Source organism: Tachysurus vachellii, chromosome 24, assembly GCF_030014155.1.
Source record: "Tachysurus vachellii isolate PV-2020 chromosome 24, HZAU_Pvac_v1, whole genome shotgun sequence".
NCBI classification, from domain to species: Eukaryota; Metazoa; Chordata; class Actinopteri; order Siluriformes; family Bagridae; genus Tachysurus; species Tachysurus vachellii.
This window is the reverse complement of record NC_083483.1, coordinates 13,385,180-13,412,678: the sequence shown is the minus strand read 5'-3', so window position 1 is coordinate 13,412,678 and position 27,499 is coordinate 13,385,180. Positions and strand designations below refer to the sequence as shown.

General features: G+C 40.5%; 1 protein-coding gene and 1 long non-coding RNA gene across 2 annotated transcripts; one reads left to right on the top strand and one right to left on the bottom strand.

Annotated features, from left to right (window-relative positions):
• Window positions 1–1,406: 1,406 nt before the first annotated feature.
• Window positions 1,407–25,223, bottom strand: klf12a (Kruppel like factor 12a). Its single transcript, XM_060860123.1, has 6 exons — window positions 24,921–25,223; window positions 15,816–15,882; window positions 12,517–13,099; window positions 10,313–10,451; window positions 3,672–3,829; window positions 1,407–2,997 (listed from the first exon to the last, which is right to left on the bottom strand). Exons 2-6 carry the CDS (start codon window positions 15,879–15,881, stop codon window positions 2,816–2,818), a joined length of 1,128 nt encoding a protein of 375 aa, XP_060716106.1. The 5' UTR covers window position 15,882; window positions 24,921–25,223; the 3' UTR covers window positions 1,407–2,815.
• On the top strand, window positions 22,474–26,015 carry LOC132839248 (uncharacterized). Its single transcript, XR_009647718.1, has 3 exons — window positions 22,474–22,641; window positions 25,627–25,917; window positions 25,997–26,015. It is a non-coding gene; the product is annotated as an uncharacterized LOC132839248 (long non-coding RNA).
• Window positions 26,016–27,499: the final 1,484 nt, after the last annotated feature.

Sequence of the window (27,499 nt, the reverse complement as noted above, 5' to 3'; positions counted from 1 at the left end):
AGGCCACTGTGTGCTTTCCATCAATTAGGTAAATGGTATCTAATAAGAAATAAACAACTCCTAAAGGGTAAAGGGTAAAGAGAAAAGCCTGGTGGTTTATTCTGAATCAATAAGAGCTCTTTCTTCACATCACAATATCTCTAAGATCTCAGGGGCTGTGTTGAAATCATGGCTTGGGAAATCCTGCCACCTAGTGGACAGAAGCCACATCACGTATAAATCGAGTTCGGTATCATAATAATGATATACGATGAGTGTTATTCATAGTAAACCCTGCCCAAAAGCGGCATGTGAGCAGGAATATTTCCTGTTCACCAAAAATAACCAGCCCTGTTTCTAAAATAGTGCTCTACTCCATGTTCCCTATAAATGTCAAAGTGTACTATTGATATTCTCACCATCTAGGGCTCATCATTCATGGACACACGGGATAGTTTTCATAACTATGAAATGACCAGTGTCCAAAATAGTGCATTGTATGTACTATGAAGAGTTGTATAAGGAGTTTTATTCGATTATTATTATTATTATTATTATTATTATTATTATTATTATTAGTGTATCGATGAATATTCAGAATAAATGCAGGACTGTGATGCAGCGTTCAGTGTAACAGCATACAACCAGCAGTAGAAGCAGTACATTACAGGTAACAGTCATCCAACTAAACATCTACCCACCCAGCTAACCATCCATCTATCCATTATTCTATCCATCTATCCAACCGTCCATCCATCCATCTAACATCCATCCATCCATCCATCCATCCATCCATCCATCCAATTCTGTAGTGCATATCCTACACATGGTTACAGGGAACTTGAAGTCTACGAGATGCACAAGCCAGGGGACAGGGATCTGGACCTGGTGCTGACTCATCACTAGGCACAATCACACACATGCACACAAACACAGACACACACACACACATACACACATACACACACACACTATGGACAATTTTGGAAACCCCAAAAGTACAGTGAGAAGAACATGGAAATCACACACACACACACACACACACACACACACACACACACACACACACACACTCTCAAGACAATGGAGAGAATCAAACCCCAGGCCTGGAAATTCAAGACAAACATGCTGCAAACATGCAAACAAAATAGAGGCTGGTGAAGGAGCAAATGTTTATATCTGCTATAACGTAAGTGGCAACAGGAATTAATATTACATTAGAACAGAGACTGTAATCACTGGCATTGCGATGTCTTTATTCATTCTCCTACTTCAGGATTTCAGCATGTCATCAGAGTATAAATGTGGATATATAATATATAAATATATAAATGTGGAATGGATAACGCTCAATAGACTCTTTATCAGGCTTCTCCTTCAATTATGAATTAAACAAATAAAAATAATAAAAGGAGAACAGACTGTGATGGAATTAAAGTGTTAAGTGACTTTATTCATGCCTTCATTTGATCCATTAAACATATATTTATATATATATATATATTTATGTATAAATTCACAGTCAATCCATATAAAAAAAGGAAATGTATACAATAACATCATTTACAAATACATAATTGAGAAACAGGATTAAAGGTTAAAGGAAGGTCCCAGATGATGCTTTTGACCGGCCGTCATCGGGCTTCAATATAAACAACACTTATATATAAATGGTGACGTCACATACGTTCAAAAAAGGGTGCAATAAAAATACTGAACAAATACATGACATGACTTAAAATGCACATAAGGAGCATAAGATTTTTTTTTCTTTTTTTCTTTTAAATGTACAGACATCTGCTACACTATGTTTGTGCACAAATTATGCAGTTTAAATGAAAATGAATCTCTCTCTCTCTGTCTCTCTCTGTCTCTCTCTCTCACTGTAGCAACACAGTACATGGACTCAATAATAATAATAATAATAATAATAATAATAATAATAATAATAATAATAATAATTGTTATGAACTTTTGACTAATTTCTGTGAACACTCACTCCATATCAAAGCTGTGCAAAGTTTCATTTTTTTCCCATCAGGAAATAAATCACTGACCTTTATTTATTTACTTTTTTTTTTTAATGATTATTATTAAGAAAATGATATTAATTTAGTGGATGAAATAGCGTTTTTTCTTCTTTTTCACATTGTGATTTATACCCTGTTAATTATCCATCTGTGTGTTTTTTGTTTTTTTTTTAATAAAATCCCTATCGAATTACGTCATCCGCTCCTCACACGCTGGTGAGAAACAAATCGAATCAACAGTTTGAAGAAATGATGTGATTTTTTTTTTTTCTTTTTCTTTTCACAGTTCACGACTGACTTGGATTCAGTCAGATGGGAAACAAAAAAACATACAGCGAGTTACATCAGGGTTTCTGACTGGCTAAAATATACTGGTGTAATAGTCTCAAAGTGGGTCATAAAATTGCAATGATATAACATAGAAATGCTGAATATGATCGACGTGACGTGCCCTGCAATATGCGCTGGTATTATTTAACTCTCTCTCTCTCTCTCTCTCTCTCTCTCTCTCTCTGTAAGTCTTTGTAATATTTTGGAGTATGATCAGTATGATCAGCTCCTTACAGATAGATATATACACATGTATAAATGTATTCTTGAGGATATAAACGGTTAAATACTGATCATCACTCCTTACTCTTCATCCAGGACTAGACTCCTAATACCATGAGCACATTTAGGGAAAGGTCCAGCCTCTCCCGGGCCACATCCTCCCAAAACCGCTCTGTGTGTGTGTGTGTGTGTGTGTGTGTGTGTGTGTGTGTGTGTGTGTGTGTGTGTGTGTGTGTGTGTGTGTGTGTGTGTCCTCACACCAGTGCATGGCGGCGGCGGTGGAGTGCCAGGTGATCCGAGCGGGAGAAGCTGCGCTCGCAGTCGCCGCACTTGAACGGCTTGACGCCGGTGTGTTTGCGGTAGTGACGTGTGAGCTCGTCAGAGCGTGCAAATTTCCACGCGCAGCCATCCCACGTGCACTTATATGGCTTCTCACCTATCAGAAAGAGAGAGAGAGAGAGAGAGAGAGCAACAGAGCAACCGTGTTCATATTCAGATCCCATTTGAAATGTGAGATTTGATGCTGTGTCTCTGTTCAGTTCATTTAACTATATTCTAAATATACTGTCTTTCTATACACTATATTTCTGACTCACAACATTGTCAGCCATCTGCCTAGTTTTTTTTTTCTGGCCCTGAAACGAGCAACGTTGCCATTCAGAAAACAGCTTTATCTGGACTGTACATCATCACAGAACCAAACACCTTTCTATTCGCCAGTTATCAAATGTTTGGATTTTTTCCATCTAAATGGTTCACGCTTCTGAATGAGACCCTGTGATTGGCTATCGTGTGAAGCATCAGAGCAAAAACGGCTGATCACAGAAAGATGATCTATCAATATATACTCAGCAGAAGTGTTAGGAATGCACCAGGCCCTGAATCCCCAATCAGAAACCAAGCTCACTCACATAAGCTCCTCCATTTACAACAGATGTCTAATTTAAAACTCAATAAACTCTGTACACTCACTTTCCTGCATGTTTTCTCTTGTGTTATTAAGCTTGGTGCTCAGATTTGTGTTTCGCTCCTTGTATTGATGACACCTTTCTGGAATACACGTCACTATACCTATGTCTGATGTAGGAGTGTTCAGTCTTTCAGACTCACCGGTGTGTGTCCTCCTGTGGGCCTTGAGGTGAGAGCTCTTGGTGTAAACTTTACTGCATCCATCAAACTCACAGCGGTGGATGCGTCTCCTCTTGGTGTCAGGAGACTCGGGTCGCCTCGACCTTCGCATGCTCTCGATGCTAAACGGTAACATGGAGCTGCAACGACAATAATACAATTTTTTTTTATTAAAAAAACATCTTATTTTATATTGTTACTAAAGCCGGAAGGGGCTGAAGGCTGCTGATGTTAGTAAGGTGTATCAACTGTATGGACTGCACAGACCTACACCATATACACACTCTTCCAATATACATCCATCAGACTGTTTATATGCTGTTTTGCACACTGTTTTTGCTCTTTGCACATTCTGTCTCACATTTCAGTTGATTGCTGTTTTGCACAATACTTTACATCTTATGTAAAGATGCTTTACATCTACAATACTTTACATCATAAATACTTATGTCTCGTGTAACTGCTGCTATAATACTGTGTTCATTCCTGTATTTCTGCACATGTAATATTGTTGAACATACAGTATTTACACTGGTCTGTGCTGTTTTTGTATAATGTCTTGTATTGTTTGTTTCCACTGTCTTTTGTCCTGCACTGTCTTTTGTCCTGCACTGTCTTTTGTCCTGCACTGTCTTTCTGTCTTTTGTCCTGCACTGCCATTATGTCTTTTGCCCTGCACTGTCTTTTGTCCTTCTCTGTCTTTTGTTTGTACTGTCTTTTTGTCCTGCACTGTCTTTCTGTCTTTTGCCCTGCACTATCTTTTGTCCTTCTCTGTCTTTTGTTTGCACTGTTTTTTTGTCCTGCACAGTCTTTCATCCTGCACTGTCTTTCTGTCTTTTATCCTGCACTGTCTTTTGTCCTGCACAATCTTTCTGTATTTTTGTCCCAAACTGTCTTTCTGTCTTTTGTCCTGCACTGTCTTTCTGTCTTTTGTTCTGCACTGTCTTTTGTCTTTTGTCCTGCACTGTCTTTCTGTATTTTATCCTGCACTCTCTTTCTGTCTTTTGACCTGCACTGTCTTTCTGTCTTTTATCCTGCACTGTCTTTTGTCTTTTGTTTGCACTGTCTTGTCTGTCCTGTTTGCACCAGGTCACACAGATGCACTTCATGTATCTAGGGCTAACTTAACTTAAGTCCTTATTTAGCTCTGTCTATGTTTTATGTAGCACAACGTTCCTGGACAAACGTCGTCTTATTTCACTGTGTACTGTAACAGCTATAGATGGTGGAAATGACAATAAAAGCTTCTTGACTTGACTTGAAAGGTTCCCTGTATATAAATGCTGTAGTTTACTGTGCTGAATTAGATCAATATACATTATTCTAAGAAACACTTTGTCTTAAAGTTAATCATCATCCAAGACTTCATCAAACATCTAATCAAGTCATCAAAAATCCAACAATGAGGGCGCCAGATATACCTTTATTCCTGAATATGGAGTGATGACGGAGGTGAAGCATTGGACAAAATTAAATCATTGACCATTTTCCGAAGATAACTAACTGGACAGTGAAGAAAGAAAAAATAAAGAGAAGAAAAAGTGAAAATAAAAGAAAGTAATTGCGAAAGAAAAACCTATTTTTTCTTTGTACCAGTTTTTCTGTAGTGAAAATTAAAGAAAGAAAATGGAGCAAGAAGAAAAAAAAAAGAGGACTAAAGAAAGAACAAAAAGAGGGGAAATTAAGGAAGGAATAAAAGAAAGAAGAAAAATAAAGGGAAGAAAAGAAGGATATAATAAATCTCTATAAGAAAGACATTAGAACTGTTATTCCTGCAATACAGCTATATTTCAGAAATGTTATTAATAATCTTTAATAATAATCAGGAGAAGGTGTGTACGGTACACTGACCCTGTATCCCAGCTCTGCTTCACGGCTTTGTTGTGACTGTAATATTAAATAGTTCACCGCAGGACTGTAATGTAAAAGAGGGAGCCACTTTAGCAGTAATAATAAATCCGGTCGCTAGAGGGAGCTGCAGCACTACTATTAAAGTTCCAACACGCAGCTCCTCCCTGAGTCTGTTTCTGATCCCAGAGGAAGAAGGAATGTATTTATCCATAAACAGATTCAGGGAGACGTAAACGATTTCCACATAAAAGTTTAAAAAAGATGAAAAACAAAAGAAAGTAAACAACATCTGAACATGGTCTCTCTCTCTCTCTCTCTCTCTCTCTCTCTCTCTCTGAACAAGTCATACATGGCACACAATAAAACATAAAGCAAACTCTGCTCATCTGTGTACATATGAACAACACACACACACACACACACACACACACACACACACACACACACACACACACACACATACACACACACACACACACACACATACTGCAGATATGATCCTGGATCAGTGGTTTGAGTCCAACAGGATTTATCTGGATAAGATTGGGAGTTGCTCCTCACCCCCTACAGACTCACTTCCTGTTTCTCTTGGGCTACAGGGGTACATCATTTGTGTGTGTGTGTGTGTGCTTGTGTGTGTGTGTGTGTGTGTCATGTGGAAAGGGGAGAACGGCCACCTGTGGCTGTTGGCAGCTCAAACTCTTTTGGGAGCCTAGAGGAGATGGAGGGGAAAAAGAAGCTTGACTCAACTCCCAGATCTTCTCTTCTCTCATTCTCTCCCAGAACAGGGAGGAGAAAACGATTCAGCACAAGACATGACGGAGGGAGCGAAGTGAGCAGAGGGCCGTCGTCAGGCTGGTTTTAAGAAGCTCTGACATGACCACGTCTCGGGAGATGCACAAATCTTATTGATGATGGATTTGGAGATCATCAGCAGATTTCAGCCTCCACGCAGTGTAGTGTGTAGAGTTGAGGTCAAAGCAAACAGATAGAGTTAGGAATGAAAGCATTTTGTGCCAGTACACTGGGCCAAGAACTAAAAGTAATGGAGGGATGAAATGATATTCCCTTTAATTAAATTGATGAGCTTTAAAACAAACACAGAATGAAAGAAAGAAAGAAAGAAAGAAAGAAAGAAAGAAAGAACTAAAAAAACTAAAAGACTAAACAAGTTTGATTTTTTTTAAACATAGCTCCTGATTGGTCAGCCTTGATTAGTGAGACCTGATATGTGGTTGTGGAGGTGTGCGCTGAGTAAGTTTTGAGCTGATGGAGATGATAGAGGTTTGAGATGATGGAAGTTTGAGCTGATAGAGGTGTGAGCTGATGGAGGTGTGAGCTGATGGAGTTGTGATCTAATGGAGTTGTAAGCTGATGGAGGTGTGAGTTGATAGAGATGTGAGCTGATGGAGTTATGAGGTTGTGCAGGTTTGAGCTGATAGTGGTGTGAGTTGATGGAGGTTTAAGCTGATGGAGGTGTGAGTTGATGGAGGTGTGAGTTGAGGGAGATGTGAGTTGATGGAGGTTTTATCTGATGGAGGTGTGACTTGATGGAGGTGTGAGTTGATGCAGATGTGAGTTGATGGAGGTTTTAGCTGATGGAGGTGTGACTTGATGGAGGTGTGAGTTGATGGAGATGTGAGTTGATGGAGGTTTTATCTGATGGAGGTGTGACTTTATGGAGGTGTGAGTTGATGGAGATGTGAGTTGATGGAGGTGTGAGTTGATGGAGGTGTGAGTTGATGGAGATGTGAGTTGATGGAGGTTTTAGCTGATGGAGGTGTGACTTGATGGAGATGTGAGTTGATGGAGATGTGAGTTGATGGAGGTTTGAGCTGAAGGAGGTGTGAGTTGATGGAGGTTTGAACTGATGGAGGTGTGACTTGATGGAGGTTTGAGCTGAAGGAGGTGTGACTTGATGGAGGTTTGAGCTTATGGAGGTGTGACTAGATGGAGGTGTGAGTTGATGGAGGTGTGAGTTGATGGAGGTTTGAGCTGAAGGAGGTGTGACTTGATGGAGGTTTGAGCTTATGGAGGTGTGACTAGATGGAGGTGTGAGTTGATGGAGATGTGAGTTGATGGAGGTTTGAGCTTATGGAGGTGTGACTTGATGGAGGTTTGAGCTTATGGAGGTGTGACTAGATGGAGGTGTGACTTGATGGAGCTGTGAGTTGATGGAGATGTGAGTTGATGGAGGTTTTAGCTGATGGAGGTGTGACTTTATGGAGGTGTGAGTTGATGGAGATGTGAGTTGATGGAGGTGTGAGTTGATGGAGGTGTGAGTTGATGGAGATGTGAGTTGATGGAGGTTTTAGCTGATGGAGGTGTGACTTGATGGAGATGTGAGTTGATGGAGATGTGAGTTGATGGAGGTTTGAGCTGAAGGAGGTGTGAGTTGATGGAGGTTTGAACTGATGGAGGTGTGACTTGATGGAGGTTTGAGCTGAAGGAGGTGTGACTTGATGGAGGTTTGAGCTTATGGAGGTGTGACTAGATGGAGGTGTGAGTTGATGGAGGTGTGAGTTGATGGAGGTTTGAGCTGAAGGAGGTGTGACTTGATGGAGGTTTGAGCTTATGGAGGTGTGACTAGATGGAGGTGTGAGTTGATGGAGGTTTGAGCTTATGGAGGTGAGACTAGATGGAGGTGTGAGTTGATGGAGATGTGAGTTGATGGAGGTTTGAGCTTATGGAGGTGTGACTAGGTGTGAGTTGATGGAGGTGTGAGTTGATGGAGGTTTGAGCTTATGGAGGTGTGACTAGATGGAGGTGTGAGTTGATGGAGGTGTGAGTTGTTTGTGTCCTAAAGGTTTTCATACTGTTGTTTTTTTTAGCAAAGGCTGAATGAGGCAGAGGGAAGCTGCAGCTGAACGCCATCTAAAAACGGTAGAGCTTGTTCTTTTGTTCCGTCCTTTGTTTAAACATTTTTTCCTCCTGGAGGCACGGGAAGGGGCTTTCCTGCAGCGAGGACGTGCATGGCAGTGCCACTGAGCTCGGATCAGTTCGTAAACGGTTTCTGACACACAGGACAATGGCGTACGGTGCGTTCTGCTGACCTGGGATCAGGAGAAGCGAACTGGGTTTATGTGACATGAACCTGGTCGCCTCATGCACCTGCGTCCCTGAAACACACTCCCTCTGAGACCTGTGCAAACAATGATTTTAAGGAACGGCAGAGTGCATTAGCCAGCTCATCCGGCCTCTCTCTCTCTCTCTCTCTCTCTCTCTCTCTCTTTCACACACACACACACACCCCATGACACAGTCAAACACATTGTTGCCTTGAGGCTTGGCACAGAGCTTCACACTGCTGGCAGCCATGTTCCTCTTCCTCCCCCTGGTGTGCCCATCAGCTGGCACAGCCGCACCGTAACACACAAGCCTTGCGGGCATTCTGAATATGGAGGAGCCTCTGTCACCCTCCGGGGAGAATTCCTTTATTAATGAGCTTCCCTTTGGACTGAGTTAGACACACACACAAACACACACACACACACACACACACACACACACACACCTGCACATCTGCCATTCCTTCACAAGTGCCCATTTATAATGATGATGAATTCATGCTGACATGGAAAGTGTCTCCACAAAATTCTATCAAACTGAGAGACAAAAGCAGCTGGATCACACACACATACACACACACACACACACACACACACACACACACACACACACACACACACACACACTAACACAATGACAGATTATTGAGGATCTTTGTGAATTTTCTTGTATTGTGCATGTGTGTCTGTACGTGAGATACCTAGAAAGGCTCTTTGATTTACCATCAAAGGAATTTTTTAAAGTTATTCTGTAGAACTGTACAAAAGAAGTTGTTGCTTTCAAGAACAACGATTTCCACTTTTCTCTAACTGTGTATGAAAATATTACTATTACATTTATACTATTACTAAAATGTCACACAGAGAGCTTCTTAATGTTCTCATTTGGAGAACCGCTAACGCTTCTAGATTATAAATTTTGAATCATTAACAATCCGAAGAACCCACAAGATACAGGTCTAGTAGTACAGGTAGTCTGACCATCTTAAAAAGAAAAGTAGGGAATATATAAAAAGTTGATAGATGACACTATGATATCAAACACAGTTTTCCATTCAGAAAAGGATCCAAGTTTCTGTTCCCTGTTCTTGAAATTGTACATACAAGAGATTCCACTGAACACCTGAAAGAGTTCTTTGATTTGCCTCAATAGGAAACTCTTAAAGTTTTTAGGGTTTCTCATTGAAGTGTCCATTAAACTAGAACCACTTCAACAACTTTTTGTTAACTGTTAACTGTCCGAGGAACCCTGAAGATTCTTATTCTAAGGAAGTTCTCAAACAAGCTAACAAAGAAAATAAACACCAAATAGTTCTCCAGCATTCTTAAAGGTTCTTCAGTTTGTTCTTCTGAAGGTTTCCCACCATTCCCCATGTAAAGAACCACTAAGAAACTGTTTTCTAACAGTGTATAAAAATAATGTTTTTTTTCTTCTTAACAAAAGTTAGCTAACATCTTAAAGCATTCTTCAATTTGTCATTCTGGCCCTGAAAGATTTTGGAAAATGTTCCACCTAGAATCTCATTAATACAAAAAAAATTGTAATAAAGGTGCATAAATGTTTTACTAAAATTAACTGTAAACATTAAAAAAATGGGTTTGTTATTCTGGGCTTAAAGGTGTTTTTTTGTACAACTTGAGGATCTAAATAATTACACAGAAAAACAATTATTGTGTGTGTGTGTGTGTGTGTGTAAAACTCACTCCTGTACAGCACGGGCGATGGTCAAGGCGGTAGAGCCGGTCTCGTTCACGCTGTCCAGCGTCACATTGGGCAGGTCATCATCCTCGCTGTCACTCAAAGATCGCCGTGGAGACGGTCCATCTTGTACTCTGTGTGTGACTGGAGATAAGGATGAGAAAAAAATTTACATTTAAATTTAACATTCAAACATAAAACTTATTATGAGCCTGGTTTGACCTAAAAATGGACCTAACAGCTACTTGGTAATGATGTGGCTTCTTGAAACTTTAGTTAAGAGAATTTGCATGCTAGTCGAGCTAACTGGCTAACTAAGCTAATCTATAAATCTAAAAAGGTTTGTTTAAATACATGACCAAGGATATGATGATATGATAATACATAGACTGAAATCTTCCTCATGGCTATGACAATCGTGTGCTAGTTTACTAGCAGTTAGACTGTTTATTGTAGATATTAAATCACAAAACATCATGTCTACAGGTGAATTTGAACTAGTCTGAAGTTCCTCAGTCATGCTTATAAGATCATGTGGAGAAAAAAAATAAAGTTTATGCCTACAGATGTGACATATGAAATGACAAATATGATTTGTGACATATGAAGTGACATATGAAATCACAAATATGATTTCTCAAATCCTGATCAAAGATTAACTGATCATTTTTTTTCTTTTACTGTAGTCTGGAACGAATGAAGCTGTTATCTGGAAAGATATTTTCATGAAAAACAGAAAAGACTTTCAGGAAATAAAGAACGTTTTATTTGAGCAATCAGATGCTGGGATTTTCCTTACCTCAGGTTTTTCTAATAACTCTCTGTGACTCAGCTTAATTAATGCTAAATCTGAAGACTAGCGCTCTGAAACGTACAGGATTTCCTGCTAAACACAAAAGCGTATAAATCACATCCTGTGCAACTGTAGCCGGATGTGTCTGTCTGTGGAGTTGTGCTTTTATTATCGATATTATTTTACAGTGATCTTTTATAGTTTTACAGTGATCTTTTTATATCTTTTAACACTTATACAGAAGTGTTACGGCTAATTGCGTTGTCTTGTTGTTGCCATAGAAACCTCTCTAGACACAGTAGAGGGCATAGGCCCTTAAGATTTTTACATTTTTCTTTTTTATTTTAAACAGATCATACTTGAAGTGCATATAAGCTGTGTGTGTGTGTGTGTGTTACAGGAGGTTGGTGTTAGGTAACCTCTCTGTCTGCTCTGTTTCAAAAGAACGAGGTTAAAATGAGAAAATTCACAACTGCCACTAAGCCTGTTATAAACAGCGCTCGAGCAGGAAAGCAGTCAGGCTGCCCTGAGAAATGTCTGTGTCTGAGTGTGTGTGTATGTGTGTGTGTATATGTGCATGTGTGTATGTGTTTGTGTGCGTTCAAAGCCTACATATCAGTCTCCTTACACAATAGAAAGCACATATTAGTTAAAAAAAATCTAGAAGATACTGTATTAACCGTACTTTAATTTAAAGGGGCGGTTCATAATTTTTAGCGCCGTCTGTCTTCTGTTAAGTGTCTTGCAATTTTTTTATTAAAAGGTGTTTACCTTTCTCCTCAGATGAAAATGAAAACTACAAATGCCTAGTAAGACGTTCAGATAAAGGGCTAGAGCTATTTTCCAGGCCAGAAAATTTCAAAACAGAGAATGAAATCAACAAATCTAGCAGATCCATTTTGATAATGATGTAAATCACAGTTTTTGACTAATGTACATTTTAGGATTGTTACAGGGGCAGAGAGCACGGTTAAACTATATATAAACGGGTACCTTTAAATAAACTGAAGAAAGACTGTGAAGAAATACAACAGAACAATCTTGAAAAAAATCAAGCGGTGGCTGTTCGGGTTCTGGGTTGTGTCATTAACGCTGATGAGTTTGCAGGGAGGATTTTGCAGACGATGAAGAAAGCGAGACAGATAGAAAAAGGGGAAGTGTGTGTATGTGTGTGTGTGAGAGAGAGAGAGAGAATGAGAAGGGGGAAACAGAACAAATGTCAAAGCCAGTGCCAGAGCTGGAAAGGTACAGATGTTAAGGAAGGGGAAGAGCCGAGAATCTGTAAACTATACGGAGAACCATCAGTTATTCTGCCATGTTTGTCTATTAAAGCATACATTCTCTCTCTCTCTGTGTCTCTCTCTTTGAAACCTCATCTCTCTCTCTTTCCCTCTCTTGGCCTGAACTCTTTCTCACCTTTTCTATGTATCCTGCTCTCTTCCAGCATGGGTGCCATGAGACCACCAGGTCCCAAAGAACCGACCCCGGCGTAGACCATTGGCATGGGCTGTACCACCACAGGGACTCTACGGGAGTGCAGGTGGATGGGGCTAGGGCAAGGAGGCATGACCTGGGGTATGTGCAGGAATGGCTGCCCCCTGCGAGTGATGGAGGGAGGAGACGTCACTCTTGATGGAGACATCTTTAACCGTGGCACGGGAGTTATGACCGACGGAGGCGAGGACGAAGGCAGCGATAATGACGATGATGAAGATAATGATGATGCTGACGATGAAGAAGATGATGAAGGAGACTTGGTGGAGGAGACTGGGGGGGAACGTGGCGAAAAACGCAGCAAAGATGAAGAGGGTGATGATGATGATGATGATGACGACGATGATGATGATGGCGAAGAGCGGGATCTGTTGGTGGAAAGGTCTACAGGCTCAGTCTGCATCTGGAACAGGTCTGACGGAAAGCGTTTTTCAGGAGAATGAGTCCGGAACCTTCTTTCCATCACCAACACTCCCATGTCTGCGTAGCGACGGATCTCAGGAGACTAAAAAAATGAATAAAAACAAAGACTCATAAATTTCATTTGTAGGATGAATTTAAATTTCTGTTTAAAGGAAAACAAATATTTATACTTCATTATTTAAGTTAATTTAAGGATTTCTAGGACCAGAAAACAACAACAACAACAACAGACTGATAAGATGAAGGTAGTCAGATCTACTGCATGACAAAATTGCAAACCATTATCATTTTTCACACGGTTTGATTTAAATGACCCGAACTTCACAGGCTTTTAAACGATCCAGACGGCATCTTTATTCTCCTGACACATGCAGTAAAACCTACTTATTTGTCGGTGCGCACATGCACATTATAGACAGTGTCAAAGAAAATGTGCCCTAATTTTCCGCTGTGTTTCCTGCGGTCGGCTGGCTTGGAGGTTTCTCAACTGAAATGAAACTTGTTTTGAAACCTCAACTCTCTCTCTCTCTCTCTCTCTCTCTCTCTTTCTCTCTCTTTCTCTCTCTCTCTCTCTCATCTAATTTGCTCATCTTCATCCTTCCTCTTCTCCCCCTACACAGTCAGTTTCCAACCCCTTATTCGGAAGGGAAAATGAAGGTGGGGGTTCCTTCTGTTGATTACCTCTCTTTTTCCGAACTCAGAAAGCTTCTGGACAGCATGGGGGGAGCAAAGTTTCCAAGAAAATAATAAAAAAAAATGCTTTGGCACCGATCCTGATCAAACAGCACATGCATGCTTCAACTGTCCGCTCTGCTATTTCGCACTTCTGATGCGGGGCTTTGTAGCCCACACACAAAAAACCTCAGGCAAACAACCATGAACGCAATAGGACAGAGAGAGGGATGGGGGGGGAGACAGAGAGAGACAGAGATAGAGAGAGAGATACAGGCAGAGAAGGACAGATAAGGTGGGGGGCAGAGAGAGACACACAGAGAGAGACAGAAAGAGGTAAAGACCGAGAATGGGAAAGACAGACAGAGTGTGTAAGAGAGAGAGAGAGAGAGAGAGAGAGAGAGAGAGAGAGAGAGAGAGAGAGAGAGAGAGAGAGGGAAGGGCAGAGAGAGACACAGAGAGAGACACAGAGAGACAGAAAGAAATAAAGACAGAAAATGGGAAAGACAGACTGAGTGTGTAAGAGAGAGAGCGAGAGAGATATCTAAAGACAAAGAGGGGGTAGACAGACACACAGACAGAGAGAGACACATAGAGAGACAGACAGATAGATAGAGAGTAAGAGATAAAGAGATAGTGTCATTATTGAGGTTCAGGTAGATTAAAAGTTAAAAAAAAAAAAAGAAAAAAAAAAAGAAAAGAAAAGAAATCCCACATGCTAATACAAAAATCAGCATTTTTAAAAAGAAATATAACCTTTATGATTTCTGATTATATAAAACAGTGATTGTAAATTGTATTTAAACACAGTGCTGATTTCACACTTTTCTATTTCTTCAGTTCAGAGGACTAGCCACAGATGCTGTGTGCTAAACTAGCCAACTAATGTTATTGTTACTTAACTAAACAGATTGGTGCACGTTCCTGCAGTTAAATCTATCACTGAAAAAAATCATCTGGTATAATCAGTGTGAGAGAGTAAAATACTGAATACTGAATATTTCACTGAGACAAACCTGAGCTAGCGGTTAGCTATGCTACTAGTTAGCTAGGATAGCCAGCTAGTGTATTCACCTCATGTTGTGATGAACAAAATCATGCTTGTTTTGTTACTTTTGCATTTTCACAAGTTTGATTGCTATTAAATAAACTGCCTATAAAAAGTATGCTAGATTGTTTAATATCAGCTAGCTAGCCACCTAGCCAGAGAAGTAGTTAGCTAGGTAGGCAAAGTGACTAGCAAACATATATAATGTAGCTAATCTAATACTATAATGTTTCACAGGTTTGGCTTCTGTAAAAATATTTGTAAAATTGCCACAGGCTAACTAAGTGTTTAGCTAAATAGGCAGTTAGCTTGGTAAGCAAGCTAGCAGATATGGGGGAACTAACTAAAAAAACATCTAACATAGCTTTATATTTCATAAACACACACACACACACACACACACACACACACACACACACACAAATATAACAGTTATAAAGCTTATATTTTATATATACAAAGATCTGTCCACTGGTAAATAAATTGCATAAATAAAGACCTAATGTATTTTTTTTTTTTTTTTAGCTAACCCCTATATAGGTGGCTATCTAGGTAAGTAAGTTAAGCTAGCATAATGTAGCTGAGTACATCTTGCTTGTAATGTTGTAGTAACATACCAGTGGTTTGGCTGCTGTTACAATAGTTTGCTAATAAAATTATATTTTAATAATAAACTCTGAAATCTGACTTTAAGCTAGTTTACTAACAGTTATTTAACCACCCGGCTAAAGATGTGTTTAGCTAGCTAGACAAGTTACGTAGTAACACAGTCATGCTTGTTTTCGAACCGCATAAAATATCCTGCTTAATGTGCTAAGGTTATATTAACTATATCTTAGCTAGCTATTTTTTAGCAATGTTTATAGGAGTTTTTAATGAAAGGAAAGTTTTTAATGGAAAAAAGGCTTTGTAATATAACTGACTTTGCTTTATAATAACATTTGATGCAATCATTTAGTGTAGTATTTCATAGTTGCAAAAACAGAAAATTATCAGATTTCCAGTGATATCTGTTAGCTGGCTGATGTTTACACAATGACGTCATGGCGTAACGTTTTGGGGCGGTGAAACTGCTTACCCTCCGCTGCATCTGCACGGGCTCTGCTCTGACTCGCAGGACAGGCATCCCGTCCAGCATCAACATCCTGATCATACACACACACACACACACACACACACACACACACACACACACACACAGAGAGAGAGAAAAGGGACGTGTTAGTTTTTCTGTTCAAATGATAAAATGACCATATGAAAATCAGAGCAGAAAATTTTGCCTGACCACATGAACAAACTTAATAAAAACAAGATGTGGGTTAAATAGAGAGATAAATTGAATGTTTAGTTTAACAGTATGTGACAAGACAGACCCGGCAGGGCTGGTAAGGTGTAACGAACCGTTCGAACTGTGTAATAAATCCTTTTGACAGTCACGCTGCTCGTAATATCAGTAGTGCTTCAGTGAGAGGGTCGGATAGTTAAGCATCTTCACCTCAACTGAGTTTGCTTGTATGTTGTGTCTCTCAGTCTGATTTTATTCACTCTGTTTGTGTGTGTATGTAGGTGTGTGTGTATGTAGGTATGTGTGTGTTGGCACATGTAAAAGTAAAATGCCATTAGGTTCAAATATATTCCTCCAACACCTACTAAATCAGTTCTTATTTTTTTATCTTTCTTTTTATTTTATTAATACTGTAAGAGATTCTTGCCTGCAAGAAAAAAAAACTACAACTTCGGCAGCATTTTATTTCTGGTATTTATTGTTGCCATTAAAGCTTTTTATTCCTCGATTTTTATTATCTTAAGAGAACCCAAACCAATTGGGACCCCTGGAATCAAATGTATGCAACGATTGCGTTAACTTTTGTATAAATCAAATGAATTTTTCAATCGGGTTTATCACTGTAATATAAAACATTTGTGATAAAATCTCCAGCAGTGTTAAAACAAGGAAAAGGAACACTTTCTGTTAAAGGGTTCTGCATAGAAACTTTAAAGAGTTATATGTTGTCACTTTTAACACAACCTGTCCTTTAATGTGGTTATACAATCAACCAATCACCTAACAGCAGAGCAGAACAGGAAAACATGCAGACCACAGGTCATAATTGCAAATATTATAATGTGGGGGGAAAAAAATGTGTTCACAGTGACGTTGACCGTATCAGTTTCATGTTTGTGGGTGCCAGACAGTCGCGTTGAGTATTTCAGAAACTGCTGATCTGTGATTTTCACACTTACCAGCCTCTCGAGTTTATACTGAATGGTGCGAAAAACAAGCAAGCGAGTAAAAAAACATCCAGGCAAGGGCGTAATGAGAAGGTGCGAAAGGTCAGAGGAGAACGGTTCAGTTGATTTGATCTAACAGGAAGGGTACGGTTTGTATCTTAAATAAACACTTGTTACATCTGTGATGAATAGAAATGCATCTCATATCGATCTCAGAGGTAATGAGCTACAATAGTAGAAAATCGTATCGGAGTCTGATTAGATTATAAAAAAGTCTACTTAGCTTTTAAAACTCATAAAAGATAAACTAAAGCATAAGATTCTAACTTGTTAACTTTTTTCTTCCTCACAAAGAATTTTCTTCCTCACTAATTCAGGAACCTGCAAGCAACTAGAAAACCATCTTTATCAGTATTCTTAATCAGAACTATTTTTTGTGCAGCTTGGATTAAATGAACAGACCGTGTGCTGGTCAAGGCAGCCTGGTCACGGACGTGAAAACGTGGAAAGAACGCAATAGAAGCTGCCGCTCGTATAAATGCCGGCCACACAAGCTTCAGAGGTTGAGGGGGGGGTCAATAGGTTAGCTATGCTTTTACAGCTCAGCATATACAGTAGCATGGTGATAAATGGTGGCGCTTGAGAATTCTGTGGCGAGCTTGCTGATTCAGGAGAGACCCGGGGCAGGAACATGCTGACTGCTTTGGCCTCTGCTGAACTGGATTTTTATGTGTGTGAGCAATGAAGCAGACAGGATGTCAAAGGAAATGGGTGGGGTCTTGGATGGCTGCACAACAATTAGAATTCCTTGACCCATGCTCCAAGTGTGTGTGTGTGTGTGTGTATGTGGATGTGTTTAGTGAACTAACCAGAACCTAACCTGCTTTAAGAGGACTGTAATCTTTCCTGATATACATAAAATATTCACCAGAGGAATACCATTTACAGGTGGCTCGCCGTACCTCAGGCCATCATCATCATCATCAGCATCTTCATCAAGAGCCGTATGTTCGACAGCTGTGCCCCTGTAACACCTAGAACAACCTAGAAAAGGCTTGAATGGACCCCTAAGCATCAATAAGTCCCCACTCTAAGGGTTTGTTGCCCTGCAAAAGGGTTCAGGAAGCAGGCTCTCAGCATTAGCCACAGGATCAACCAGCAAAGGGTGACATTGTAATGGTTACAAATGGCTAATCAGATTTGCATTAATGGTAAGGTACAGGATCAATGAAAGGCTGAGGTTGGGATCCGGATCGGAATCAAATAGCCTTTGTGAGAAGGAGAGATTTTCTTTGGCACCCGTTTTTGATGAGGGAGAAACTTTGGTGAAAGAACAGCTGGCCAACATCAACCTCATTCAGAATGAGGCATGACATGTCAGTGATGGAAGTCAGAGATGGACAAAATCCACTTCAGCCTCCACTCTGGGGAAAGGATCAGGGGCCTACTAGAATGAACAAGACAAACCTCAGATGTGGTTAAGAAACGCTTCTCACAAATTAGCGACTCAAGTGTGTTCTTCATATTAATTCAGTGCTCAATTTGTCAGGAAACTGATCTGAGCGTTCTTATCGCAAAGGCCATTTTTATTCCAGGACTACGCCTTATCCTTGTCTGATAAAACTCTGTAAAAAGTTTCAACTCTGCAAGTCATCTTTTGGCCCAAAGTGCAAAGAACCAAACAAAGATGAGAAAGCATTGAGTCAATGTTTTTTTTTTCTTTTTTGTAAAGGAGATGGTCGGTTTCATCAGAGCTCAAGACCTCAGTCAGTCAGCACAACTTCCTTCCACCCTGTTGCTCCGCCAATAACCAGTTTGAGCTTTGTGCCTTCTGGATAAACACCACCTACTCCACCTCTACTCAATAATCTCCCTGGTGCAAGAGACAGATAAGAGTGCAGATGGAAATTGGACCATGTGTTTGATCTGGCCACAGCAGACTGGAAGTTCTTTTTAAATGGATCTGTAAAAAGATATGAAAAAAATAATACAAGTGTACAAGTGTAGTGTTGTTTCTCTTTGGGAATTATATAACACTACATATAATCCTACAACAGATGTTTTCTCTTTCAGAATTCTTTCCAAGGAACACTTGAAGAACCTTTTTTCTCAGAATTGGTATGATCTAATTTGCATAATGGTATATTCCTTTAGGGTTTAGGCTAGGGTTTAGTTTAAATACCAAACAGTCAAAGGAAAGGTTCCACAAAGAGTTCGTCCACTGCCATATTGCAAAGAGATTCAAGAGAATAGAATGATCCGTTTACAAAAGCAAAGAATTACTACACTCTCAAAACAATCCTTGAGAAATGTTTTCTATTATTTAGGACTCTTATTTAAGGCTGGATTGTCATAAAACATCTCCAGGACACAAAGATCTGGATCTTCTAGTCCTAATCTAAGATCGTGGTCCTTCCAAACCCCCCCCTGAACCCATGCCGAACTTTTACCTAACCATATATTTTGGAGTGTCCGAAGCTGATGTCACTGACAGATAACAGAGATGTCTCGGACTTCCCGGATTGGACCCGCATTCAGGAACATGCAGACCCCTCCTGCTGGATTCTCCTGCTTTGCGTAATCAGACCTCGCCAAAAAAAACCCAGAGTGACTTCAGACTTTCCATTTCAGCGGCTCTAGTTTTCCTTGGCGGATGACTCGAGTCGGATGGGGGCTGCTGCCGGGCAGAGCCAGGACGCTGCTCAGCCTCACAGTATGTGTGTGTATATGTGTGTGTGTTAGGAGAGGTGCACTATTTAAATGTCTGTTTTCTACGAAAGATAATACGCTATGTCCAAGAAATAACTGGAAAGGCTTTTGGATGCGACTGACAGCAATATCAAATGAAAGAACAAATCAAAATGTTATTTTTTTTTTTTTTTTAGGTTTTAAAGGCTCACTGAATCCTGCCAACAAAACAGGGACAACAATTCTCTAGTAAAACCCTCTACTATAAGCTCATAGATTCACAAATCTTGTGGAATGATTAAAAAAAAGTTTTCATTATGAATACAATAATAAACACAATCATATCCTGGAGCTTAAAAGAGTCAGGACTTGGTATCGCTATATAAATAATTTTTTTTTTTTTGCCTCACACTGAAAGCACTGTCTAAATAGTTCCCACTTGTCGTCCAAGACACTACATAAATATTTGAGACTATCTCCTGCAGATTTACTAAGTTGCTTCTGAAATTAAGCTTCTGCACTTTCAGTGTCTCTGGTGTCTCTCTCTCTGAAAGAAAGCTAGCCAAAACACACTCTCTTCTTACATCTGCTATTGATTTGGGGCATGGCCCAAACACCTCGGTTTCTATCTGTCTATGTAGCCACACAGACACCCTACAACTAGACTGAGAGCGGATCGAGCTTCCTGGAGCCTGGAAGTATGCAGGAGGCTTTAATAAGGTATATGCCGCCTATTAAGTACAGCGCGTCAGTACAGTGAGACTGATAGCATTTTCTTTTTTGCAGTAGACTCATCAGAGCTGACAGGATGTGCTCCAGACCGACACATGCAAACAAAAAATGTCACAAGACTGTCTTTCCTGTCATCGATCCAATAAGCTTGAACAAGACATTTTTTTCGCCCCAGATTTTGTTTCTTTATCGCAACCTGGACTATCACCAGAGTTGACGCTCGTGATTTGACGCGCCAGAAACTGATCTAAGATCAGCACAAAAACAGCCCATTCTCCCTCTTAGCCTCTTGGGCTCAGTCTGGATCTGGTGCACTCTTGCCATACGCTCTTGCATGAAGACAGTGAGCCAGAAAGATCTGAGGCTGCCTCTTTAGTGTTCCCTTGGACAGGCTAAGACAGATGTGTGCAATTTGACTTGAACTGTTGAACCGCACACTGTCAAACTGTTTATTATCAGAGGGCCGGGATTGCGCAATGGCTGAAGGACATCAATGTTTGGCGATATTGTGCAATGGTGCAAACAGGACCATGAAGGAACTCATGAAATGGCAGATTTAAAAAAAAAATTTCCAGACAACATACCAACCTCTTTAGGAATACTTCAAGTGGTGACATCACTCACTCACTCACTCACTCAAGCTAACTAAGTGACCTCATGCCTTTCATCGAAGAAATCCATGGACAATTTCTAGAGGCGATCTATATACCGCAGCCCTGCCGACTTCTTGTTTTTTTAACCCTACTAATTAGTGGAATGGCTTGAAACCCAGGACCCAATCTGAAATAACCTTGTTTGATGAGGACAGATATTTGCTTTGTGCATGACCATAAACGACCAAAAGGTGCTTGAGTATGGTCTGGTCTGCTAGCACAGCTGGAAGAGATCTGTGCACATTCTCATCAAGCTCTGGGGGGCAGTGGCTGGCCCTCCACAGCTGTCCTCTGCATTGTGGGAAAGCTTGGGCTTCTTCTAAAGCCCTGCCAGAAAACACTCGTGTGGCATTGTGAATGCCAGTGACCGAGAAGAGAAGAGAAGAGAAGAGAAGAGAAGAGAAGAGAAGAGAAGAGAAGAGAAGAGAAGAGAAGAGAAGAGAAGAGCAATCATACAGAAGAGGAAGAGACAAACACAAAGAAAGATGACAGGAACTTTAGTTTTTGGCTCAGAAGACTAGAGGAGAAGTGAGAGAGAAAAAAAGCCAAGACACAAAAAACAACAGCAAAAAAGAGAGTGTTTCTGCAACACATTCTTGCTGCACTCAATCTCACCTTTAGTGACACCTCCAGTTTCGCTAGACCTTCTGAAATCGTGTCTCCTTTTGTCTCACCACATTTTTTTCATCCAGCAAGCGTTATCATGCTGCTAGCTGTAACGAGTCAAACAGCTGTGTTTTCCTTCAGCACCACACACATACTAACACACACACAAACTCTTAAGAGTCCTGGGCAAGGGGTGTTTTTCTCACTTCTGCCCTCTGCACTGCTGGAAGATCTGCAGCTGCAAGGAGGGAGGGATAGAAGTATGGAAGAAACAGAGAGATAGTGAAAGAGTGAGTTTAGATTTCTTTTGCGCTGTGTATGTGTCTGTGTGTGTGAAGACAGAGAGCTACAGACAGAGAGAAACTTTAAACTCACACCGACGCGCTCACACCACATCACAATGCCAACTCGGCAGAACACAGCTGTTGATCAGTAACAGACTGTTAACCAGTAACCCCTTCCACATGCATCTCTCTCTTTCTTTCTCTCTCTCTCAGTGCTCCCCTGTTCTCGGGTGATGTGTGCAATTTGACTTAAACACCAGGAGGGCCCTGGGAGTCAAGGGGTCAAAGTTCGGCCACAGGAAGTGCATCCGCTGTGCTGTTTTGGCCCCCGGCTCTTTCCAGAGCTCAGTTTAATGGCCCTGGCAGTCGCCACGAAGAGCCCCTATTTCCCGTACACTACACAAATCACTCTGCCACTCTGTTTCAGTAGGTCTGTGAGTCATAGACTCACATTTGCGTTTATGTGTGTGTGTGTGTGTGTGTGTGTATGTGTAGGAGTGGGAGTGGTTGGAAAAGGAGACAAGGAGTAGTGGGGAAGGGTCATGTTTTTACAGAAGAGTGAAGTCGTTGTCCCCACATGGATAGGAATATCTGATGGGTGTAACATTGTGGGCAGCTCCCTGTGAGGAAAGTTGCTTCAAAAAGGCTGCAGCTTTTATTTAATGAATTGAAAGGACTAAAAAAGATTCCTTTTGGTTACTGAGGTACGGTAAGTATAGCATTAATCAGCTGCATTAATAATTAGTTCCTTACAAAGATGCATGTGTGTGTGTGTGTGTGTGTGTGCGTGAATCATTTGGATCTGCCAAAACAAAGCAGTACCAGTCTGAAGCCTAGAAAACTTGAGAAATTAAGCATCATATTTAGATCATGTTTAGAATCCAAGCCAAGCGCAGTTCATCGTCTCCATGCAGTGCATCGTATAAAAAAAAAACAAAAAAAAAACAAGAATCTGAGTTCAAGGATAGTTACACAACAGCAGTGCCACAGCTGCAGCAAACTCAAAGAAAACTGTGTTCCCTATAAATCGTAGCGTTCCTTCCCGTCGTAATAAAGATTTCAGACTCCCTCTCCTGTGAACCCTCGGTGCAAAAGCAGACGTTTGTGTTGATAATTAGTGGAGATGGGTTTGATAATTAGACAATGAGTTAAATCAGTGATTGGCTTTGCAGAGCACAAGGTCCATGTTGGACTGTGTGTCCTGGTCATGTTGACAGACCTGACCAACCCCCTTGCTATGCCTGTGTTTGCACTCATCCCATGTTCCCTGACCTTTAGCCTCTTTCTACATTGTACACGTGCAACCCAACTACGACAACAATCTCTCCAGAGCTAGGAACACTAGGCCAGTGCAGGGTCAGCAGGAGTCCAAGACACAGTGAATGTTTGCTTACGTTCCAGCTGTTTCAGATGTGTAACGCTGTCAAAGAAGAGCAAGCGAGCTTGAGCCCCTTGAGCCCCTGTGACTGGAGGCTATAACTCAGCGCTCCAGACAGGACAGTACAGATACGCTAATAGGCGTAAAGGGGGAACGTTACGGGGCTGACGTGCTCGTGAAAGCTCAGAGCATCTATCTAAAGTTTCATACCATATGTACAAGAAAATATAAATCTAAGCTGTGATATTATAATTCTTAGCTAAATTAGATAACACTAACTAGCTATTAACTAGGCACTGAATTATGTTGAAAACTCAACCATCAGGCATGAAAAGAGGGATGGTTGAGCTAACAATCATTTAAAGTAACGGTTTATAATATTTAGAGACCTCTACTGCCTGTATTGTGAATTACAAAAAAATAAATAAATCATGGATGTCACAAATCTCTGCCATTTCCGTTAAACCTTAAACCAAAGCTGCAGTCGGGGTCATGTCATATCATGTCTTTCCATCTTTGAAAAAGTAGCAGCTGTTTCCTAGCTAGAGGCGGGGCTAATTTCTGGACCAGAAAAACGTAAACTGTCGCTCAGGCTCCTCAGGCTCTTGCTTTTATTTTTTACTTTTTCAACATAGTAGATCTGTCAAACCTGTTGACCAAAATGTTTGTTTGTTTGTTTACTATCTGAGCTGGATTCTGGGCCAGAAAAATCTAAAATACAAGCTTGAAATGAAGAAGCTTGTCAAATCTGTTGCATTGCAATATCTCGAATTGTAGATTTTCTACAGCATTTATGAAACTATGTGACCGTATCAGAGCCAGAAGCATTTCAAAATTTCACATAATGACCCTTTAAGCTTGAGTATCCATCCATCCATATAACCGCTACTGACTCGGCTGTTCGAAGAGGCCAGCCTTCATCGTTCTGCAGATATTGTTGTTCTGAAGAGACGTTCTTGGTATTTGGAGTGGATCCAACATAACTATCACCCAGCGAGTGAAAGGAAGAATGGAACAGCGGGGGTTCACACAGAGTGCATAAAATATACATAGCTATCCATGTGCTTCATATATGCATGGGTGGTTTGTTCTTACTGGAGTGTTAAAGCGTTTAAAGGAAGTCTATAACTATTGGAAGCATCGGTGTGTGGTAGCGTGGATTGATATGTCATACGTTAGTGTATAAATGTGTAAATTATAGGAACAGAGTGGTATTAGATTGAGAAAGATCTACAGGTGAAAAAGGTGTTTTTTCTGTCGAATCAAAATTTGTAACGTCATAATGTACATTCTTACGAATACTCGTTTGTTTTGCTGAAAATGACAACATGATCCTCAAGTGTTCCTAATTACTAATTAATGAAGCACTAATACTTCTAATAGCACTAATATACCTCTTATGTATTGTGAAAATATTCAAAGCCATTTGTCAGTAAAAGGTCTGGTTTGAATTACTCAAGTTTGAGGTTAGTCTGTAAAAAGATGGCAACGAAAAGTCTTGACAGGCAACTCGGTGAAATGACAGCTGACAGCTAAGAGAAAGAGAGAGAGAGAGATAGAGACAGAGAGAGAGAGAGAGAAAAGCAAGCAATGCAATTTTAAGAACTGACCTTGTTTGAAGTCTCGGAACGTGAGATAAAGAAGTGATATCCTTATTGCGTCCTTTTAGCTCTCTGTCTTGTTTTCTTGTGTGGTCAGACTCTTGTCTCTCACTCTCTTTCACTCTCTCTCTTGCTCGCTCGCTCTGTTTTTTCCCTCCTCCTTCAAAGGCTACTCAGGAGGAAATGAATGGGGAGCTCTCACAAAGCTGTTGTACTCTGAAAGTGCACATCACATGACTATTGTGAATGAAGAGGGGGTGGAACCTTAGGCTGCCAGGGGCGAGGACAATATAGCCCCAGACTGGTGGTGGTTGTGTAGGTGGTGGTGTCGGCAGTGGTGGTGGTGGTAGTGATGTGTGTGCACGTGTGTGTGCAGATTGCCTCAGAGCTTCAACTCTTAGATTATTGTGAAACAGGCAAATATGTATAGAAGCAGCAGCTTTTGGACCAGACCAATGTTTGTTCAAGCCAATCTAAGAAAAAAAACCTTCAAGTGACAGTATCCTGTGATTTGGAGAACGATCAAAGCTTTGAAGATCACAGCCACCGTTCTTTCGTCCCACACCTTTTTTTTTAACAATCTGATTTCCAGTAGACGGAATTTTAAATAACAGGAAATAGAGTGCATGAAAAACACATCCCAATAAACAGAAGCAAAAGAGATGCAAGTGCACGAATGGCTAAACCCACGTTTTTTTTTCTCTCCTGCATCCAGGACTGTGTTCCAGCTGGAAGCAGGAGGGTGGAAAATCCATTTGGGGCTTAAAGCCTGGAGCATTTCCTTATGGTGTACACGGTCCAGCACTGCTACTGTGGTAAAGATTACCACCCCACACTGGGCTGCTGCTGGGTCAGCGCTGGGCCAGATATCACAACCGCCAACCCTGTCTACATGAATGTAATGGAGCAGACTATTACATCTTTGCCAGTTTATGGACCTGTGATAACCGTGTCATTGTATCTTCAGGAAGCAGTGGATCCACAGTTTATCCTCGGAGCTCTGGGGGTAAGGAGGGAATACATCCTGGATGAGATGCCAGTCTCACAGACACACATTCACAATTCTCCAATCCATCTACAAACAGGTTTTTGTGAAATAGCAGGAGAACATAGAGGATCTCGAGCTCACGATTGAACCGGGGATTCAGAAGCTGTGAGGCATCTTATCTTCCAATATTCATTTGATTGTTTTCTACCATCTTATACTTCCAATATTCATGACCTTATCTGGTTTTGTATAACTTATTTGAAATCATAGGCTATCTATTTTAATAAATAAATAAATAAATAAATAAATAAATAGTGAGCCTTATCATACTTTATAATAACATTATATAATTTTGCCCAGAATTCTATTTTATTCTCCTTTATTCACATTGCAATGAAAAAAAAATGGGGAAAAAATGAAAACAATTTTTAAATGACATATACAGTGTAGGAAATATAAAGAATTTTATTTCCTGGTTTCATTTCTATAGTAGTTGGTTGGTTTGCTTTGCCTTGGGCTGATGACCAGCTCACCTAATGTGAGCCCCTTCACTTCACTGCCCACACACTGGGGTGTGTGTGTGTGTGTGTGTCTGTGTGTCTGTGTGTGTGTGTGTGTGTGTGAGTGAGGGACTGCCACAGGCAGAGCTAATTGAGGAGGTCTGAGGGAGTGTGTGTGTGTGTGTGTATGTGTGAGTGAGTGACTTTCCTTGGAGGCCACTCGTCAGTTGCCATAGCGACCTGCCTTCCACCTTGTGTCCGTCTTTTTGTGGAGGTGTGTATGGAGGTGGAGGGCTCTTTCTCTTTGTCTCACTCTCTCTCTTTATTTCTTTCTGTCTCCCACACTCTCATTCTCACCTTTCACTTCCTTATTTCTTTTTTTACTTCATTTCATTTTTTCTATCTTTCTTCTTCAGGAAGCCTTTGAAAGCAGTGAAGAAATGAACAGGTCACAGAGATAAAATTTGGATATGTGTCTATAAAACCATGCAGGAAGACATCAAGGGCTTCAGCGAATATTCACATCAAACATCAGAACAAGAGGAAAAGCTGCTCTCTCTCTCTCTCTCTCTCTCTCTCTCTCTCTCTCTCTCTCTCTCTCTCTCTCTCTCTCTCAACCACGGCAGTATTATTGGTGCCAGAACGGGTGATTTAAGTATTTCAGAAATCTTTTCACACACAACCATCTCTAGAGTTTACACAGAACAAGAACATCCATCTCAGGTAGAAACATTTGACAGGAACCCAAATAATCACTCTTTACCTCCACCGTGAGCTGAAAAGCATCTCACAACATGTCGAACCATCAAGGTTCTCTCCTGTTAGCCAAGAACACGAATATGAAGCTACAGGAACACAAGCTAATGGAAATAATTTTTCCAGTGTACAATTTTACACTCTTACCAATTATACATTTATATAGTATGTATACATCTATCCTCTTTAAGTACACAGGCAGTAAATGAAATAAAAGTAGAATGCTATTTAAAAAAATAGTCTATAAAAATCATCCTTTCTGAAACTCAGGCTTCACTGGCTCTGGGTATTTAAATTGCAGCATGGTTTATTTTAATCAATCAGACATAACCGAGAGAGCTGAT